This window comes from Numida meleagris, chromosome 7, assembly GCF_002078875.1.
Source record: "Numida meleagris isolate 19003 breed g44 Domestic line chromosome 7, NumMel1.0, whole genome shotgun sequence".
Lineage (NCBI taxonomy): Eukaryota > Metazoa > Chordata > Aves > Galliformes > Numididae > Numida > Numida meleagris.
The window spans coordinates 24595268-24615604 of NC_034415.1; the positions used below are offsets into that span (position 1 = coordinate 24595268).

General features: G+C 42.5%; 2 protein-coding genes across 4 annotated transcripts; one reads left to right on the top strand and one right to left on the bottom strand.

Annotated features, from left to right (window-relative positions):
* ECHDC2 (enoyl-CoA hydratase domain containing 2) lies at window positions 226–5766 on the bottom strand. 2 transcript variants are annotated; one of them, XM_021404696.1, is made up of 10 exons: window positions 5587–5766; window positions 4632–4699; window positions 3978–4065; window positions 3782–3868; window positions 3084–3176; window positions 2488–2544; window positions 1912–2099; window positions 1455–1505; window positions 1141–1188; window positions 226–498 (listed from the first exon to the last, which is right to left on the bottom strand). In XM_021404696.1, exons 1-10 carry the CDS (start codon window positions 5687–5689, stop codon window positions 421–423), a joined length of 861 nt encoding a protein of 286 aa, XP_021260371.1. In that variant the 5' UTR covers window positions 5690–5766; the 3' UTR covers window positions 226–420. The 2 variants fall into 2 exon arrangements, with proteins under 2 accessions (XP_021260371.1, XP_021260372.1); XM_021404697.1 differs by having other exon boundaries at window positions 4632–4797; window positions 5587–5724.
* SCP2 (sterol carrier protein 2) lies at window positions 5770–20273 on the top strand. Of its 2 annotated transcripts, none has more exons than XM_021404694.1 (16): window positions 5770–5925; window positions 6559–6613; window positions 7176–7247; window positions 7570–7701; window positions 8156–8220; window positions 9207–9333; window positions 10189–10252; window positions 10505–10591; window positions 10919–11069; window positions 11562–11709; window positions 12738–12845; window positions 13860–14013; window positions 16304–16397; window positions 17337–17466; window positions 18898–18977; window positions 19372–20273. In XM_021404694.1, exons 1-16 carry the CDS (start codon window positions 5884–5886, stop codon window positions 19465–19467), a joined length of 1605 nt encoding a protein of 534 aa, XP_021260369.1. In that variant the 5' UTR covers window positions 5770–5883; the 3' UTR covers window positions 19468–20273. The 2 variants fall into 2 exon arrangements, with proteins under 2 accessions (XP_021260369.1, XP_021260370.1); XM_021404695.1 differs by lacking the exon at window positions 5770–5925 and adding an exon at window positions 6110–6180.

The following is a 20337-nucleotide window of genomic DNA, read 5'->3' on the forward strand; positions in this document are numbered from 1 at the left end:
CATTATTCTGCAGTCATCTACTGAACCAGAGAAGGAGAACTGATCGTATGCATGAGAATGAGGTTAGAAGCTAGATCCATTGGTTCAGCCTAGAGGCAGTCCATCCTGACATTAATAATCAGTTAATCAGTTAATTAACTTTTTGTTTATCTGGTTGTACTGCCTTAGGGCTAGCTTGTTTCAGATGCAGAGCAAGGAAAGATGTATGTTCTTTAAGAAGATCAATCAGCTGTACAAAGTCAAATCTTTATTTGTGAATCCTTAGAGAAAAATGATCCAGTGAGTATTCAGAAATGCAGTCCAAGGCAAGGAGAAGGAGCTAAATATAGGCAGTGCAGTCACAAAAATAATCCCAAGAAATAGCAGGTCCTCCTCACTTTACCATTGAAAAAAACCACTAAGACAACACGATAGGAAGTGTTATTTGCCAATAAACTGAGGTGGTCGTTTTTCCCTGAAGGCAGCCATTCCCTCCTGACGGTCTCTTGTGGGAATATTCTGCATTAAAGAAATATATATTTATTTGGTAATAAATTTAATTCCTTTAAGTACCAATCAACTTAGCAGTAGTGGTCTCAGACCCTTTGCAGAGATTGCTTTTCTTAAAATGATACATTTTGCACTGAGGAAAATAAAGAGGCCGGGTTATAGTGAAAAATCAGTTTCCAAGACAAAGCCCAGCAATCAGAGGACTACCTAGGAGTTTTCCATACCTTTAATACTGCTTAGAGGCACGGCAGTTAAATGGTTAACTAAGAAAGGTGCACACCCTCAAAATTTGTCAAAGAATGACTACAGGAGGAATCTTTTTTTAAGGTAAGACTAAAACTGTTAGAGAAACCGATGCTTTAATGAATGTATTGTAACTGTGTTCCTAGTTTCATCTTCAGGCAGAAGGATATTTATTTAAGGAAGGACTTTGGTCAGGCATGCTGAGAGGCAGCTATTGAAGACACAGTAATTAATACTCTGAAATAAAGATCTGGAACTGCTCTTAGTTTATGTTGTCAAAGCTTGGGATCTAGCTGTTAGTCTTCCCTCTTGGAGGAGAAAATACAATAGGATGCTGGGAATATCTGGCTTTAGAAAATACGCAGTAGTTTTGGTTCCTTTTGGGAAAGCAGTCTGAAGGTAACTTACCTGAGCATAACACATCCCCTCAATTGCCATCCCTGATGCAATATCAACCTGTGGACAAGAGGGAAGGAAAGGGGAACGCAGTAAAAATTAACTGGCAGTGACTGACATTAGACTTCACTCCTGTATTAGAACTGCAGGCCTACCATCTGTAGAATGAAACCCTGCTGTACTAATTTTGTCTTTAAAAGCCCTAAGAGGGGTTTAAAGGCCTTGTTTAAACAAAGATTATAGTTAACTTTTGTAAATATTTTTACTGTAGTAATTTGTAAGAGCTGCTTATCTGCTTCCTTTACTATGGTATTTTAAAAGATTACCTCTATTCCTCTGTTTATTGCCAGTTTTCCCATTTTCACAGCAATTGGAGCCTTTATTAAAAAAAAAAAAAAGCCACATCAGTTCACAATACAGCAGCAGTTATAGCACCACTCTACCTCCAATTGACCTTTCAGTCTAAAGCAGTCTGCAGTAAGTTAACTAACTACTTCTAAGATACAATTTAGTGTTATCTACAATGAATAGATTGCCACCTTACACTGCATACATGTATCCTACAGGTCTGGGAAGTAGAACTATTCTTTGAGTTAAATAACTGGATGTTACATTTTTTCCCCCCCCCACAGAAACTGCATTCACAAGAAAGAACAGAATTAAGAGACTGGAACAGGAGGAGCTAAGACTTGGATATTTCATGGAAAAAAATATCAGTTGTTTGTTCTTTCTTAAGGGAAGCAGAAATGCATTCTTTACACTGACTATGAATAAAACACTGACCTGAGGAAGGATTTCTTTAGCCAAAGTTAATGCTCTCTGGTAAGCTGCATCTCCCTCCTCATTTTGGGGCACGGCATGATTTACTAATCCCATTGAGGCGGCTTCGTGTCCATCTATCTGTCTCCCCGTGAAAATGAGTTCCTTTGCAAGACCTACTCCAACACATCTGGGCAGGCGCTGGGTTCCACCTTAGAACGAGAGCAAGAACACCATTTTCCATTTCTGAGAAATGCCCCGAAAAGCAACAGCATTTTGTCTCTTTATGCAAGAGGGAAGTCTGATAACAAAGGGTTAACAACTACTGGCTGAATGTGTCAACATTTCAACAAATGTCTGAAAGTCTTCAGCACTGCTGAGTATTTTAATGAATGGGAAAAGGAGTGAAGGGACCACCCTCGATTGACAGCAAGATAGGATTTAGAGCAGAACTCTAGATTAAGAGATCTCTCAAGCTAGTAGATGATGTTACTTAAATTATATTCAAAACCAAACAGGAGCACACTTCAAGTGCTCTAATGGCAGAATATTTATGGAACAGTAGAGAAAGTAAGAGGCTGAAGATACAATGAAGGTTACCTGCTCCTGGGAGAAGCCCTCTTGTGGTCTCTATAAGACCCATTTTAGCTGATGAAGCTATTGAAGAAAAAAAGGCACTTAGTTAATTTTTTACGTGCATGCTGTCCTAAATGAACTGTACTATGTTTTTCCAGGTAGCTAGAAAGTCTGAACACTACAGTGCTTAATGTCCATCTCAAGTCAGGTGAACGATGTGTATGACTGCCACATTAGGGGTAAGTACCAATATTATATAGACAAATGAACTTCAGGCCCATAGTGGATAAAATTGGATGAAAGAACTGAAATAGCAAAAGCCTTACTTCTCCAAGCTGATTTGAGAATGTTAGATCTAGCCAGAGTGCTGGCCCACTATTGCATAAGAACTATTGAATCCCCCCAGTGAATAGTTCTCTGAAGGAATCCTAATCTTGTCTAAAAGTATGCAAGGAAATTAATTTACTGAAAGTAACTAGATGTTAACAATTTCTGGACAAATGCCAACATATTTCTTGAGTTGTGTGAGTTCTATTAACCTACGAGGTTCCTATAACAGTCAGCTATCATGAGGGTAGGCTTTCTTTAAAATGCAGTCCTATATTAAGCAACACACAGACCTGCAACTCGAAGGTCACAAGCCAACGCCAGTTCTAGTCCCCCGCCCAGCGCGTAGCCATCTATTGCAGCAATTGTGGGTACAGGCAGGGCAGCTAGAGAAGACAATACAGGTTATAAAGTTTTATTCCCAAAACTCTGTTGCAGTCACTTCTGGAATATAAACATCTACATTTCAAGCATTTAGTAGTTTTCTATTCTGGTTGTTCTGCTGTTCTCACTGGTATTTCTGTCAGATTTGACTTCGCTATTTCTCTAGTAAGAGTACAACAATTCTTAAATAGGGAAAGAAAATTGATTGCACGAGTCCAAAAAAAGAGGAGTGGCAGGTATAGATACCCTGACACTCGTCAAATACATTCAGAAGTCCAAGTCCCTCCTCCTTAGGTCACCATCATATAATGAGTGCTTGACTTTGTCTAGCATTGTTTCTCAAGGATGACATGGAATTCTATACAGAATGCTTTGTTAATAGCAGATACTTGTATGTATGTCTGTCCACTGCTCTTGATCTTAGAGAATTCAGTACTGAAGTGTATCTTGTCTGTGAAACAGCAGCAGCACAGTTAGTATTTAATTCTAATCAGATCTTTGTATCAGGCATAAGCTGGAGCCAGGTAAGGATCCTCTCCTAAATGGATATCCCACCCCTCCCCCAGCATTTCTGTCAGGGGGTCTTCCAGCTGAGCTAATCACATACCTATTTCATCCATGAGATTTCTCAGCCTTTTAACAAAGTGTCCAACTTCTGCATCGTCCATCTTTTCACGCTCCTTTAGGTCTGCACCTAAATTGGAAGGAAGAAAAAGGTTAGAATGCTTTTTTGTACAATCTGACCAGCATGCAGCCCTATGAGCCACGTCTTTTTAACTGTAGTTTGCAGACCCATTACCTACCAGCACAAAATACACCCTTCACTTTGCTCTTGAACACCACCACACGAACTTTCTCATCAAAGCGGAGCTGTTCCAGAGCACTGAAAAGCTGTGACGGAGAGGTAAAAAGAAAAGCTTTAAGTATATGGAGGTATACATTGAAATTATAGCAAGCTTCTAATCTATGCTTTTTTTAAATTTCTCTACCCGTGCCAGGAATTTCCCAGAAATCACATCCGCGATCCCTCTGTGCCAGCCTCAGGATGTTTCTCCATCTCCTTCTCATCTCCATTCAAAATGGATCGTGTCCCTTACACTCTCCTGCCTGCCCAGGTATGAGCCAAACTCTCTCTGTAAACTATTATCAAAGATCATCAGAGCTCTGCTAAGGTCTGACAGTGCGTACGTCTTTGCTGTAACTACTCCAGTGAAGACGTTAACTTGCATCTCAGTTAGCTGACCTAACTCCGCTATCCATCTGCTCCCCACCTGGCGTTGCTGCGATACAGACACATGGCAATCTTTTCCCTCAGCCTAACCTGCCTCACCCCAAACGCAGCCTATGCCAACCTTCAGGAGATCAAATCTCGGCTTCGTGTTTCCCACAGCAATTCTCATCGCATTGATTAATTGATTGTGATTCCAAGCATGTTTACAGGCCAGGGCCATACTCACTTCATCTACAAATACTTTTCCCAAAGAATTTCTTGCATGGGGTCGGTTCATTAGGATTTCAGCAATACCTTTGTAATAGGAGACAAGTTCAGTTACATTTCATTTAATTCTCTGCCGCGGTAATTCAAATGGGAACAATAGCTGCATATGCTGCATCTTCTCTTTCCTGAAAATGTATACAAAGTATATCCTAAAGCAACCAATTATTTTAAAAGTGGTGATGCCAGGAAAAGCAGGAAAGTTGGTGCCAAGAAATTCAGTGCCTATGAAATCCTGTATTCGAGGTGACCGTAAAATTCAGTAGCACTACAAGTAACATAAATAAGCAGATCTTAAAAAATAATAATGAACATCACCTCCAAGAGTATGTTGTAGAAACACTGCAGTAACGGGGGAAAAAAAATCTATATTACATTTCTGTTTCAAGTGCTACTTAATTCAGGTTTTAATTTACAGTCTGTGTTTATCTCTTAATGAGAAAATAAACATCTCCTGGGAACTGCTGTTTGCATGAGACAGACACAGACTGGGTTCGTGCTCCACAACTGCCCCCAAATTGCAGCTCCGTTTCGTTTAAGGTGAATAAGCTCATTAGTGGAGAGGACTCCATTCAGAGTTCCTAAGTCCGAGCCGAACGCCGGCCCAGCACCGCGATCTGTAAATTATTGGCTGCCGCCTCCTGCACGCTTTGTGCACGAAGAGGGCCCACGGCCGCTTCGCTCTCCGATCCCAGGCAGCACGGCGGTGCTCCAGCCGGCACCTTCCCAGCGGCAGGAGGGAAGGGCCGCTCCCGAGCTCGCGGAACGCGCTGCTCAGGGCGGGGCGAGGCACGGGCGCGCAACGCGCGGCTCCTGAGCCTGCTGAGGACACCGGCCCCACCCCACGGCGCGGCCGGGCCCCGCGCCGAGCTCCGGGGCTCCCGCGGCGGGGCGGGGCGCGGCCGGGCCGGACTCACCGCCGCTGTCCCCGCCGACTTGCACCTCCGCGCCTCGCCGCGGGACGGCTGTAGCGATCCCCCCGCGGCCCCAGCGCAGCGCCGCCCGCCCCAGCCGCATCATGGCGCCGCTCGGCCCGTTCCGCGCCTCGGCTCCTCCTCAACCCGGGGGCCGGGCCCGGGCCGCTGCGTCTTTAAGGAGAAGGGGGCGGTGGCGAAGCCCCGCCTCCCCCCGAGCTAGGCCCCGCCCGGCTGGCGAGAAGCCCCGTCCCTCCGCTCCGCTGGGTCTGTGAGGGAGGAAGGGGTCCCGGCGGCACCATGCGGCGCCGGGTGTTCGTGGTGGGCGTCGGCATGACCAAGGTACCGTGCGCCCGCGCGGGGTCGGGCCGAGCGCTGAGGAGCGGCCGTGAGGGGCGGGCGGCCGTTCGGAGCCGTGCGGGGCTGGGGGAGGGGAAGCGCAAGGAGAAAGCGCGTGAAACGCCCAACGATGCGTAGAGCTGTCAGCGCTGAGGCTGCTTAGCGGTGATGCGGTAATGACGGAGAAAGGAAAACAAACGTGCTCGGTGCGCTCCGGTCGCGGGGGGCACGGTGCGGGGCCAGGCCGCGCGGCGCAGGGTGAGCCGCAAAGCGACGAGCGCCCGTTGGGACGCGGTGACGGGGCGCGGCGCGGGGATTTGGCGGAGCTGCGGGCGGCGGGGACGCGCCGCTTCTTTCCTTGGCGTTACCGGGCGGCTTCGGTCAGCGCGGCGCCTGGGCAGCAGCGCCCGGAGCTGCGCGGACTTTGGCCGCGTGGTTTTGGGTCAGTGAAATGGCTTACGTTAGCAAAGGGGGTTTAGAACGGATTGTTTACAAACATGTTCCTCTGTAGCTCTTAAGTCGTAGAAACACGGTATGCCTCCAGGTGGATCACTGAGGCCAATGTACCCATCTGAGCAAAGGCTGTGTTAAATCTCACTGTGATTTGTTCTGTGTTTTTTTTTTTTTTCTTGTCAGTTTGCAAAGCCCAGTGAGAACAGCGCTGATTATCCTGACCTGGCTAAAGAGGCAGGTAAGTCAGCAATATAGAAGCATTTAGTTTGACCACCAGTGCTATTTTAAGTCTTACAGTTAATCTCCTTCTTATACTTAAGAAAAAAACAACTATTCGGTAAAACAGGCACACATAAAAAGCAAATCTAAAAGTGCTAAGAAAGACCACTTTCATGGAATCCCCAGCTGACCTGTGCAACTCACCGCCTTGCAGGACTGAAGTCAGGAGGATGCCTTAAGATTGAATCGGTCACATCCTTTCCTCTCTGTGCATGCCACTCAAACGTGCTTCCACTGGGAACAACCACAACCTTTGTGCATGAATACAGGACTGATTGGTTGGCATTTGCTCAGAAAGGAGCTTGCTGAGAACTTAGAACACCGCAAGCTTGTCCTTGTGAGAGTTAAGATGCAGAACTTTATGAACCATTCATGTCATGCAGCAGAGAACTTTCACCACTCTGCTTTTTGTGTAGACGCGTGAATCACACACACTAAGCTAAGCCTGCTTGTTATGACTGTGAGAGCTGCCTTTTTTCAGAACTTCTTTCATTTTCTCCCCAACTTCTAAAATTCTTTAGGCCAGAAGGCTTTAGCTGATGCTGGGATTCCCTATTCAGCAGTGGAGCAGGCCTGCGTGGGTTATGTTTATGGTGAGTAACATCTTGTGCTTGGGATATGGCCTCTGTGACACTCACGGATGTGGGTGATGTTTATCCATGTCTGTGCGGATATAGTATGGGAGATTCCATCAATTTCCCACAGTTTCAGGTAATAAAAAACTCCTGATTTTTAAAGTCTGATGATTTGCATCTTTCTGAGATTCGTGTGCTGTGCGTGTCTGAGAGACAGTCAAGATGGCAGTTCAGACTTTCAGGTTTAAGCAGTAGCATTGCCTATACTTGGTGGGATTTCTTGTTGCTGATGAAGCCAGTATGTATGTACCTTGTGTTAACGTTACGTCTCTGCGTGCAGGTGACTCAACCTGTGGACAGCGGGCCATCTATCACGGTTTGGGTTTAACTGGCATTCCTATCATTAATGTTAACAACAACTGCGCTACTGGATCTACTGCTTTGTTCATGGCCAGACAACTGGTGGAGGGAGGTGAGTTGTTTTGCTCTGCAGCTGAGTAATTCACAGTCCTTATTTCTATAAATATAACTTGTTCCTTCTGTTTCTTAAGTTCCTTTGTGGTTTCTGATACTTCCTTGCACTTAATTGCTTATGTTTCTGTAACAACTGTAGGAAGGTTCCATACAATTATTCTGGTATTTCTGGCAGAGGTATAAGTGCTTGGTCATGTAAGATAATTGTTCTCAAACTGTGGAGAACTGTTCAAAAATAAACCTAAGCCCTCCAGTGATGTCTCAATCTTCAGTGTTAATGTTTTTGTAACAGAACCATCCCCATCCCATCTTGGACTCACTTTTAAAAATTGAGAACGGAGGAAGAGTGGCTGGTAGATGTTAGGGATATTTATTGTAATGAGAAAGTTGATAGTATGTATTGTTACTTATAGCTAAATTGTGTTTTTAATAGCCAAAAAATTTATTTTAAGGTTTGGCAGACTGTGTTCTGGCACTTGGCTTTGAGAGAATGGCAAAAGGATCCCTTGCTTCGGGTGTAAGTGTCTGAACATTTTACATATTTCATTGTATTCACAGATGGAAAACACCTCCTCATTCTCTGAGACATTCTTATAAGTGTGAGCTGGTTTGACATAACTGCTGTAGATAGTTAAAAAATAAAGCTTTTTTTTATTCACAGAAACTTGTAATGAGTTTTATGATACTTATTGCAGCTATGATGTGCAAATTTTGCATGGAATGTTTTAGAATTAATTCTAAGTAAGTAGCCCATCATGCTTGTAGAACTTTGCAAAGAATGCATTTAGGGTGGGGCTAATAGAGAACAATGAAAATACTAAGTGGAATATTGAAGTATTGAGTAACTGATGTGTCTTTCTCAAAATGAAAGAGCAGATTAAAGAAAAGAATCCAGCCATAAGGCCCAGATTCTATTCGATTGACCAGTTAACGAGTTTTCCCCCAAACAAAGGGCTTCAGTAAACTGCTCTGTCTTGGTTTTGATTGGAGAAGTGTGGCATTGCTTATGGCAAGCAATATTAGAGCCCATATGTCATTTAACTACAGAACTACCAAATCTAATAATTTATGCAGAAGTTTGGGTGAGAAACGTTAAATTTAACAATTGTTTGAAATGAGTCAGAGTTATTCTTTACATGCTTTACAGTATTTCATCTATGTCATAGAAAGTTTGATTAATTTTATAACTTGGAACTGTAGTAATGATAAGTTCTTAAGTTGAGGTGAAAAATTGCCCAAGTTTTCAGCTGAAAATAGTGATAAAAATCTGATAGGGGTGGTCCTTGCCCCAAATCAGTGTAGTGATGATAGAGGTCATTGTTTTCTCCTTGTTTACTCTCATAGTTGGGCTATTAAAAAAGCTTCAAAACGGGTCACTGAATGGCAAAACATACTCCAGGGGAATTGTTAAAATATCAAAACACCCTCTATTCTGCTGTTGTCAGAATGTTGTAAAGATAAGGAAATTATGATTTACTTTATAACTATTTCTCTTCTTTTTAGTTTTCAGACAGAACTAATCCGATGGACAAACATTTAGAAATCATGATAAATAAATACGGCTTAGCAAGTGCTCCAGTAACACCGCAGATGTTTGCAAATGCAGGCAAAGAGCATATGGAGAAATACGGTATTGTTAGAATACATTTTGCCATTACCATCTCTTCATGAAGTGATTTTAAAAATACATATCCTAGAATTTCACTTTTAAAAAGCGATAGCATTCAGTGTTCTTTCTTTCACACAAGTACTACAGCTGCAAGGTGCACAGCTATGGTGTGGGAATAACTTTGGGTAAAGGGCTGTCTACAGGAAAAGTGGGTGAGGTGTAGGCGAACAACACCTTTGGGAATAAAACACTGATACAGAGAATCTGGTAGTCACCATAACGGTATGGTTTGTGCTTCTGTAAGGTCTAAGCAAAAAGATTGTGCAACCTCCTTCATTCTTTCCTTTTCTCTTAGGAGGGGTAGACAGGGCTGTGACTGAATTTTGTGACAAAAGCTTCTGGTTGTTTGATTCGATATATAGTACTAGGCTGTTGCCACAGCCATTTCTTACTGTCTCACCAGATAAGGGAACTGCCTCCCAGATAGCATCCCAGTCTGTTCAGCATCTTTTATTTACACCTAGGTTTAGGCTGGCATATGGAAAAGTTTTAGAAGGCCAATATTTCACAGCAACTGTTTTGTCCTGCTATGAAAAGTAGTGTTCAAGTTGCAGTAATATAGCAATAAATAAATGCACTAATTTTCTCCATTTTTATGTTAGGGAGCATAGAATATCCAACTAGGGTAATCTGTTATCTAAAACTCAACCACCTTTCTTAGAATTATGTTGAATTAAAAGAAGGTTTTGATGCAGTCTCTTGTAAAGTTGTTTGTGAAGGTCAAATTCTTATGACACTAATACAGTACTTAAAAAGTTGTCTTAGAATGTTGTGTTTAAACCAAGTATTTCAACACTGCTTACTTTCTCCTTCCAGGGACAAATCCAGAATACTTTGCAAAAATTGCATGGAAGAACCACAGCCATTCAACCAACAACCCGTGAGTAAAGCACTCCAACTCCATATTGAGTGTTTGTTGCCAGTACACAGTTCCTGCAGAACTGATATTATTTTTAGAAATACTTAAAATATGTTGTTTATTATGGAATGAGAATTATACCCAGTATAAAGTCTATATCCTCTGTCTTGTACTTAGTAAAAGCAGCTACATAGTTGCATGATGGTGAGATATTAGTGATATCTACTCCTAAGGACTGTCCTAAAACTAAAATGACATCTTTCTTTTTCGTAGGTATTCCCAGTTCCAAAAGGAATACACATTAGATGAAGTTCTGCAGTCTCGCAAAATTTTTGATTTCTTGACTGTCTTACAGTGTTGGTAAGGAGAGAACTTCACATTGGGAAAGAAATCTTGTTAAGACAAATTTGGTAGTACATCTATTTAAATAAAGTTTGTTTACTATTAAAAGTTACAGTTCATTTTAAGTATTTTCTAATTTTTTAGATGTCATGCTCTTCAAAGTTTGTATATATGTTACTGCTGTGGGCAGCATTAAAAACTGGAGGTCTTCTGCAAACACTTATGGAATTTATAGTTACAATTCCATCAGTCAAAATGCATTTTTTTCCTTTGTTTTCAAATATAATTCTATGGAAGATCAGCATTAATAATTCAGAATGATGACGTTATTTTTCTTTCCATTAGTCCAACATCAAATGGTGCTGCAGCTGCAATTTTGGCCAGTGAGGACTTTGTGAAAAGGCATAAGTTGCAGCCTCAAGCTGTGGAAATTCTAGCCCAGGTGATGGCTACCGACTACCCAAGCACATTTGAAGAGAACAGTTGTATGAAGATGGTAGGTTTGCAGTCCTGTAGTCCATAATAATCAGGATTTTTTTTTAATATTTGCAAGTCCTAATGATAGTGTGGACTGTCAGTCAGTAAGCAAACAAACTTAAGTTTAACCAGGTGAATTGGGCAAACAGCATAGTTACGGAATAACACCAAGAAATATATAAACATTAAAAATCTGTTTAATTATTTAAAGACTACTTAATAGAAATTTGAACTGGAAGAGATGTAGTTTCTTATGCAAAGCCATTTGTATAATTTCTCTGTTAATAAGATAAATAAAACTTAAATCAATTTTCCTTATGGTAATATAATTCCAGAGCTGAAATAACCTGTTGTGTAGTCATGAAAGGCCGTGGTATGAGATGCATTGAAGTGAACGAGAATGCCACCTCCAACAGGTTATCTTCACTTGCAGAATAAATAGAAGCACATTAAAAATTAAACATAGCAATGAAATAGTCTGTTTCTTTAATGTTATTTTAAATTCTTGCAGGTTGGTTATGATATGACTAAAAAAGCTGCAGAAAAATGCTTTAAAAAAGCGGGCCTAAAACCTACGGATGTCGATGTGATTGAACTCCATGACTGCTTCTCAGTTAACGAGTTCATTACATATGAAGCTCTTGGACTCTGCCCAGAAGGTAATAGCATCAGTGAAGCTCTTTGTTTTACTAAAATGGAAAGTGTTACGAATATCTTTTTACTTTTACTATTAACTTTTTACTTTTTTTTTTTAACTTTTTTTTTACTTTTTATTTTTACTTTTACTTTTAACTAGAACTTTGAGTTGTGTACTGTGCAGATCTTATCTATTTGAATGCCGTATTAGCTAATCTCATCAGAGGAAAAAGCAAGCTGCCTATGTGGTAACATAAAGAAGACCTGCAAATTCTGGAATGTATTTAACAAATCAGTGTGTTACTGTGATTTCTAGATTAGTACACAAGGCAAATTAAAGTGTTGGGCAACTGTACTAAATCACACAGCAAGCTTGTGCAGGAATGGCTCTTCTAAGCAAGCAGGAGAAGGAGATTAAGGGCTATGGTATTTCAGTATTCGATGCAGTCTTTATCTAATTTTGTTATTTTGTGATTTTGAGAAAGTATCAAACTTTTGTCCCTCGATGGTGTATTTTACTAAGTCTGAGCATTCTCAACGAGACAACTTTATAGATTGTCAGGAAACATTGCTATGCAGCCCCCCAGCGTTTATGATAATTGTGCAAGCAATTCCTTATGGAGATAACACAGCAAAAATATTTTAACAGCGGTCACTAATTACAACTAACCTTTCTTTTACCAAAAAAAAACATAATTTTCATTGCAGCTTCCTTAGTAAAATAATTAATAGCTGCATTATGTTGACTGTATCACAACACCGTATAGCCACAAAACAGCTGAACAGCTAAGTAAAGCAAGCCTTTGCATCAGGCACTCACCACCCGGCTTCTCTGCCATGTTACGCTTTCTCCAGTCACGTAAGCAAGTCTCATGAACGCTGCTGGGCTCAGTTCAGTCTGCCCTTGTAAAATCTGTGCTGGTGTATTTCTTTCTAAGGGTTTGACGGGCAGAAAGTATTTGCAGCATCTCTGGTTAGCGACGCTAGAACTGAAAAATGATGTTTTACAAAACCCTGAGCGGTTTTCCTTCTCTAACTATTGTTCTATCAGGAAAAGCGTGTGACCTGATTGACAGAGGAGACAACACTTATGGAGGAAAATGGGTCATTAATCCCAGCGGCGGCTTGATTTCAAAGGGACATCCACTTGGTGCTACAGGTAATGCAAACGCATTTCACTCGGTCATACCTTTCAGGTACAGAGCAGTTCTGGAGCAGGCAGGTGCTTCCCACTTGAGTTTGTATGGGCAAAAGGGGACTCTGTAAGACCAGTAAGAGTTCTGGAGTCGATTCTCATTTCTGACTCATGCAGGCACAGGGCAGGCAGACCTGCCAAAGGGCTTGGGGTGTGAACGGGATCATTAGCACTTCTTTAATTTGATGGTGCTGCTTTTTGTGGTGTCATTAACACAACCTACAAACAGTCTTACCATTTTTTTCCTAAATAATTGCTTAGTAATACAACTTCTGTTGACGTAAGTTTCAATAACTCTTTTCATTTGTTGTCATACTTTAAAACTGGGCTTTTGGGGACATTTACCACATTCGAATTGCTTGTAGCACCGGCAGCTCTAAGAAATGCTAGTTCTGTTAACCTCTGGATCTCAAAATTCTTATCTGATGTTATTCCATCAAAGGGTCCGTCCCTGTTTCCCAGCAATACAGGCTTTCCTCTGTGTTCTTTAACCTGCTCGCCTTCCTCTCAGATGAGGTGGCTCTTCAGGGGTGTTTGAATTTGTGAGGATAATGCACCTTCTTAGTTTGGAATGAGCAGGTGGCAGGAAAGAAACCTTGTAAATAACACATCTTAATCTAAGTAACTGCAACAGCTCGGTCACCTGCTGTCAATTCGGGGTTAAAAAAAAAAAAAAAAAACATTGGGAAAATTGGGAGCACGAGTATCTGTGATAGAAGAATTCCATTGCTGGGGACACGTTAATTCTTGTCAGTTCCACGGCGATAAATGTAGAGGCAATTACTGGTATCTGTGCTTCTCTTGACTGCAAAGGATTGAGAAGAACCATGCAAATGCAGAACGTGCCGTGCCGTGCCTGCAGGCGGCCGGTTCGTTTCCCTATGGAGCAGCCCGAGGCCAGCCCTGTGGGAGCGCAGGGCGCTCAGGTTCCCGCCCAGCTCCGCCCCGCGCCGACGCGCTCTGTGCTCGATGTTTCAGGCCTGGCGCAGTGCGCCGAACTCTGCTGGCAGCTGCGCGGCCTGGCCGGGAGGCGGCAGGTGGGCGGCGCGAGGCGGGCGCTGCAGCACAACCTGGGCCTCGGCGGGGCCGTGGTGGTGACACTCTACGCCATGGGCTTCCCCGGAGCCGGCAGGTGAGCGCCGGGCCTGAGGGCGGGCAGGGTCCTGAGGGGCAGCTCTGTGCCGCGTGCGTGCGGTGCGGGAAGCGGCTCCGAGCGGCGGAGCTGCGCGGTGTGTGAGCGGGGCCGGGCGCTGCCTGCGGCTCCGCCGTGGTGGTGGGAAGTGGCGCTGCCTCTGCTCCCAGCACCCCGAGCTGCCTTTCCGCGGACGAAGCGGGGCTCGAAGGCATGACTCGTAGCCGGGGCCTGCTGCTCGGGGGCCCTGCACGCAGGAGGTGGCGGCGACCGCGTGTGCGCAGCCGTACGTCTGAGGGCGATGCTTTAGGCCGTGCTCTGCTTTGCCGTTGCTTTAAGCTTTATCTGTAAAACTGCCTGTGAGCATAGAGAGCGGGGTACGTGCTTCTGTTGGTATGCCTTGCATCTGCAGGTAAAGGTTCTCCCAAAGCAACGACTTCATTTCCATTTCATTTCACTTTCATTGGCATCGAGAAATCTATTTGTTATTTAATAGGGGCAGCTCGAAGCAGAGAATCACAGAGTGGTTGGGTTGGGACCCCAGAGCCCCCCGCCCCAGCTCTGCTGCCCCGGGCCTGGTCGTGGCCGTGGGCACCTCCAGGGATGGGGCACCCAGCCCGGGCACTGCCGTTGCCCACCCCCATAGCAGCCCATGTTTCACCTGCATTAAAGGTGTTTGCAGATCACGAGTTCTCTGAAAGGCTTTGGCACAGGGATTTCCACCAGCGTGTACGAGACTTTGGAATGAAAACAGTGCAGCTGATGTGTTGAGACAGCAGTTACGTAACTGAGCGGTGCTGTGCGTTGTGTAAGCGAGGGAAAGGCAGCGGCACTGCACAGTTAAGAAGTGTGTGCAGACCTAGTCATTAGATCCAGATCCAGCCTGTAATCAGTGGGTTTGGTAAGAGTTGCCAAGAAATTATTTCAAGATGTAAGTGATAGCAGAACTTGATTTGTTTTGGATTAGTTTTATAAACAGTTCTTTTTTTTCTGTAGGTACCTTGCAGCTTTACGTCCTGCAGGTACAACCTTTGTTTATTAGCAGAGTTATGCTTTGCCTTCAAATGACACAGTCCCTACAGTTGCTCCCCTAGCAAACATCTACAGGAGCGCTTTGCTCTTTGCACCACGCAAATAAGTTCTGGCAGCTCTTCTTCAAGTGATTCTGTCACTTCAGCAGTATCATACTTGACCACAGCTTTGAACTCTACTTCCAGGAGAGATGATGACAATTATAAACTTGCTTTTTCCAGCTGCACATATTGCCATTTCTTTGGATATCTCTATACCCAGTTAATCTCCAGATGCCCCTGCAGAAATGAGGAATTGGGTTTCGTGCTCCTGTCAGGCTGTGCAGGGTAGAGATCCGGAATGATGGCGGGATCATGAGCTGTGCTCAGTACCTCCTGGAACAGTGAAAAGATGCAAGTGAAATGTGAGGGAAAAGGGGAACCAGCATTGCTGGTCTGTGAATGACTGATGTCTTGCATGAGCTGGAGCAGGACATGTAGCATTAGATTTGATGATGGCTTGTTGAGAAGGTACATGAGATATAGTTCTGCAAAGAGGCAGTTCTCTGACTCAGTGGGGCCTCTCAGGGAGAAAGTGGGAAGTACATCAGTGCCTGATGAGCTATAGGGCTGAAGCTTTTCTTACATGTGCAAAATCCTCCCAAATAGCTCCTGTAGCCAGTTAATTTTAGAATATACAAAATAAAACAAAAGTTGAACCAACTGACTGGCTACTTAAGATATCGACTTATTTCACAGAAGGTACTCAAGGCTGTGAAAATGCTTAAGTCTCACTTTTCTGGGTAAAAAAGACTCCGCATATTTGCTGTAATGGGGCAATGAATCTATGTAGCTTCTACTGTAAATTGAAGCTAGGAGTAATGTTAACTACAAGATGTTAAGCAAGGTGGGAGAATTTAGGACCTCTTCTGGGAATACAACTGAACTTCTGGTCACAAAGAAAAATGTAGGCCTTGAGATGGTGCGTGTGCTGTTTCTCTCTTTGCACACAGTGTGGCGATAGAGTTGGCTGATTGATCTTGATGATTTACTTTCCTTACCGTGAGTGCCCTGTCCGCACATCTGAAGCAGCTGCGTGCTGGAAGTGGCTGTGGCACTGCTGTCTCACCCTCCAGAAAGTCAGCTCCACTTCAATTTGGTGGGGTTGTTGCCCTGTATTGCTGAAGCGTTTCAGTGTGGCTCTTCTCAATGGTGTTGACCTTTTTGCAATAATTTGAAGATGTTGAAAATGTGATTATTTTTTTTTTTTTCTCCCCCAGTGATGGCCGAGTTACAGCTGTGCCACTCAGTGCAGCTGTTGATGGATTTAAGTCACATTTGGTCTTCAAAGAGATCGAAAAGAAGCTCCAAGAGGTATTCCGGGACTTCTTTTATCTGTAATGCCTTTTTAATTTGTGACAAGACATGTGCAAAACCTGGAGGGAATATAGTAGCATGAATCACCTTTTCAGTACTGCTCATTGAAACAGTTCACTGTCAGAACTCTGTCAGTTCTGTACCATAAAGCAGCCCTAGAGGCACATTTAGGCCGTATATGAGGAGCTCACAGGATCACAAGTTTGGTGTCTATTGCTTTGTAAGCATGAGTAAAAGAAGAAATCACGTTTTCATAGAAACATAGAATGGCCTGGGTTGAAAAGGACCTCAAGGATCATCGAGTCTCAACCCCCCTGCTAAGTGCAGGGTTGCCAACCACTTGACCAGGCTGCCCAGAGCCACGTCCAGCCTGGCCTTGAATGCCTCCAGGGACGGGGCATCCACAACCTCCCTGGGCAACCTCTTCCAGTGCGTCACCACCCTCTGTGTGAAAAACTTCCTCCTAACATCTAACCTAAATCTCTCCTGTCTCAGCTTAAAACCATTCCCCCTTGTCCTATCGCTGTCCACCCTCACAAACGATCCCCCTCCTGTTTATACGCTCCCTTCAAGTATTGGAAGGCCACAATGAGGTCTCCCCGGAGCCTTCTCTTCTCCAAACTAAACAAGCCCAGTTTGCTCGGCCTTTCCTCACAGGAGAGGTGCTCCAGCCCTCTGATCATCTTGGTCGCCCTTTTGGGAGACTTAAAGCAAGACAAGACTGTTACGACAAAACTGTCTTTTTTGTTTTGTTTTGCTGGATAATAGAGAAAGATGGCCATGGGTGTTTTTTCTCTTAGTGGCTGTTTAAATATAGAGGGAAAGTGAAGTTGTTAGTAGAGAGGGTGAAGTTTTTTTTTAAAGTACTTTCTGTTTAACTGTTTTAAAATTCTTCCAAAGAAAATGAGTAATATGCACATTACATATCCATTACAGGAAGGAGAGCAATTTGTCAAGAAAATTGGTGGTGTCTTTGCCTTCAAAATAAAAGATGGTCCTGGTGGGAAGGAGGCAACTTGGATAGTAGACGTGAAGAATGGGAAAGGCTCAGTAGCAGTTAATTCAGGTCAGTGTTATTTTATTATGTCGTTGCAGAAAATGCATAAAATGAACGTAAAGGCTATAAATTCCCTGTTTTGCTGAAGCTGTAGTGATCACAAACAAAACTGGAGTTAGAATTACTTTAGTTATAAACTTTCCTGACTGCTGACGCTTTTATTCCATGGTGTTTAGGACCAAGATTTTGCCTACTGTGAATTTTGTGTGGGTAGATGCATGTTTTGATAGAGGTGCCCGCCAGGTGTGTCACTCAACTCCCATAGGGACCAGGAGAGAAAAAAACAGAACTCTTTGTTCTGCTTTGTGGGTTTGTGTGTGTGTTTTTTTTTGTTAGTTTTTGTTCTGTTTTGTCAGGTGCTTTGTTGGAGACACCAGTAGGTGGTAGACTGGTCTGTCTTGTCCAGATCCTTCCCTGCAGCTAGTTAAGCAATAAAACTTACCTGATTTCAATACTGTACTAGCTGACATAAACTTTAGGTGCATTTTAAAAAGGGCAGACATAAATAACGCTGATGGACTGGGTGGTGGTGGTGGGTTTCCAATAAAAGTATTGGAGACAAAGGATTTGTACCCTTGCCATGGAAGTGTCCTGTGTTAATACCTGCATCTTGTTAATGTAGAGATAAAGCCAAAGACGACATTCTGTTCTCAAAATCTTACCTGCCCGTGAGCCTGCATTGTAAAGCTTTAATTAAAAATGTGAAAGGAGATTGATTTGGAATTTATCTAAGATATTATGGGGAGAAAAGTACTCTCTTCTGTTGTGTGGGCAAGATTTTATCATAGAATCAGGTAGGTTGGAAAAGACCTACAAGATCATTCAGTCCGAAAAATCTTATGAAGATTTAAGTTTAGTAATACAGTGACTGGAGGAAAAGGCGTGTGAAGTTTTTAGCCCTTTGCTGTATGTGTTAATACTTACATCTGGATGTTTAAAAATATCTAGTCATTTCTTGTAAGAAGATGCTAAAACATTCAAATGAGAGCTTTTAGAATGCTCATGTTCCCACTTGAGGAGAAGGGAGGAAAATTCAGTGATAAGTATCTTTGGAAAGTATCAGGGGAAAGCACACTTATTTTGTGTTGATCTTAATACTAGCTTGATGAAACTTAGGACAACTGTGAACATCTGTAATTAATATTCTATATGATTGCAAGTAGATTTTTTTAATGAATGGGTTTGCTTAGCACTGTTCAGAAAGCTCTGTCTTCCTTCAGTGTTGGGATGGTCTGTGCTGTAGGTGTCTCAGATGCCTGATGGGTCTTAAGTGATCTCTTAACGATATATATATATATATATATTTTTTTAGTGACCCTTATTTAAAAGTGCTTCAGGTACTGTTGTGCTAAACTGGAGTATCAACAGATCCTTCAGGGATTTGCAGCTTGTGTTACTGTTCTGTCTGTTTGAATCTTCACAGTCAACTCTGTTTTACAGATAAGAAGGCAGATTGTACAATTACAATGGCTGACACCGATCTGTTAGCTTTGATGACTGGCAAAATGAATCCTCAGACAGTAAGTGCAATATAGAGGAAAGTATGATAGTGCCAATACTTTGGGGCTTTTTTTCAGTGTATTTCAGTTTAAATTATTTGAATAAACTCTTTCCTGTAAAACTGCATGGCTGGGAGGGCTTTCTAGTAACGCAAGTAATAATGCAGTACTAAGTCTATTCTCATCAGGTATCACAAAGATAGTAAGTATGCTTTCTCAGCCTACTGTTCTTCCTTTTAGTGTCAGAAAATGACGATTGTTGATGAATATCGGGTGTCTGACAGAACTGCTGGAATTACAGTATTGCAGGCCAAGACCTGCAGGTGTATAACAGTGCATAACTTTTGAGAGGAGTATGTCTGGGGAAATGTGTTGTATTGCTATTGCATTTCATACATTTTTTTTTTCTCTTTAGGCTTTCTTTCAAGGCAAATTGAAGATTTCTGGGAACATGGGCATGGCAATGAAACTTCAGAACCTACAACTTCAGCCAGGAAAAGCTAAACTTTGAGCTTGCTGAAGTAACAGTCAGTACTTCATAATCTTTACAGCAAATGAGAATGATGCTGGATGTTGATAACATGGCACAGACTGGGCTTAATTGGACCTCTCTCACCTAAATTGTGTGGTTAGAGACCTTAACTCATTTAATATCTTCCATCAGTTGGTAAACGGTGAAGATTTTTAGGCTAAGCTTGAGGTAATAACTTGCAAATGGTTTATGGTGCGTATTATGAAAACAAATTTTTGTTTTAATCTAAGAAAAATTTTATAAAACTCAGAGTTGATTGAGGCTGCGTATTGTTGTTCAGGTTAGTTGGAAAGAGAGTGAGGAAGGTCACAAATAGTTTGACTTATCACTTAAATTTGCATTTTTAGAAGACTGTAATAGCAGATCATGCAAATGCTTTCAGACTTCTGTTCTAACAAACCTCCTGCTGCTTAAATTAAAACGGTCTTATAAAGGGGGATCTCTAACAATGTTTTTAAAATAGCCTTCAGGAATTTGCTATAAAATACTTTTCTTATTACTGTTTTGGAGTTAAAGCTCTCCACAGGTAGGTAGCAACTGGAATGTTGCTTTGAGATTCACAGGATTTGATAGTACTTCACCTTTGAACAAAGATAAAGTTTGCCAGGAGAGGAGAGAGGGAATATAGCCAATATTTACCTGTTTTCTCCTGAGAAAATCCGGTGTTGATCATTATGAATTTATTATCTGTACTCTTATCTTACCTGTAAAAGCTTTAACTTCTGTTTTGGGAACATGTATTCTGGCTGGAAGTTTAATAGAAAATTAAATATAATTTTCCTGTTCTTCTGTGCATCTCTTCCTTGGATGTATAGACGTAGACTTCATATTCATGCACTAAGTTGAGTA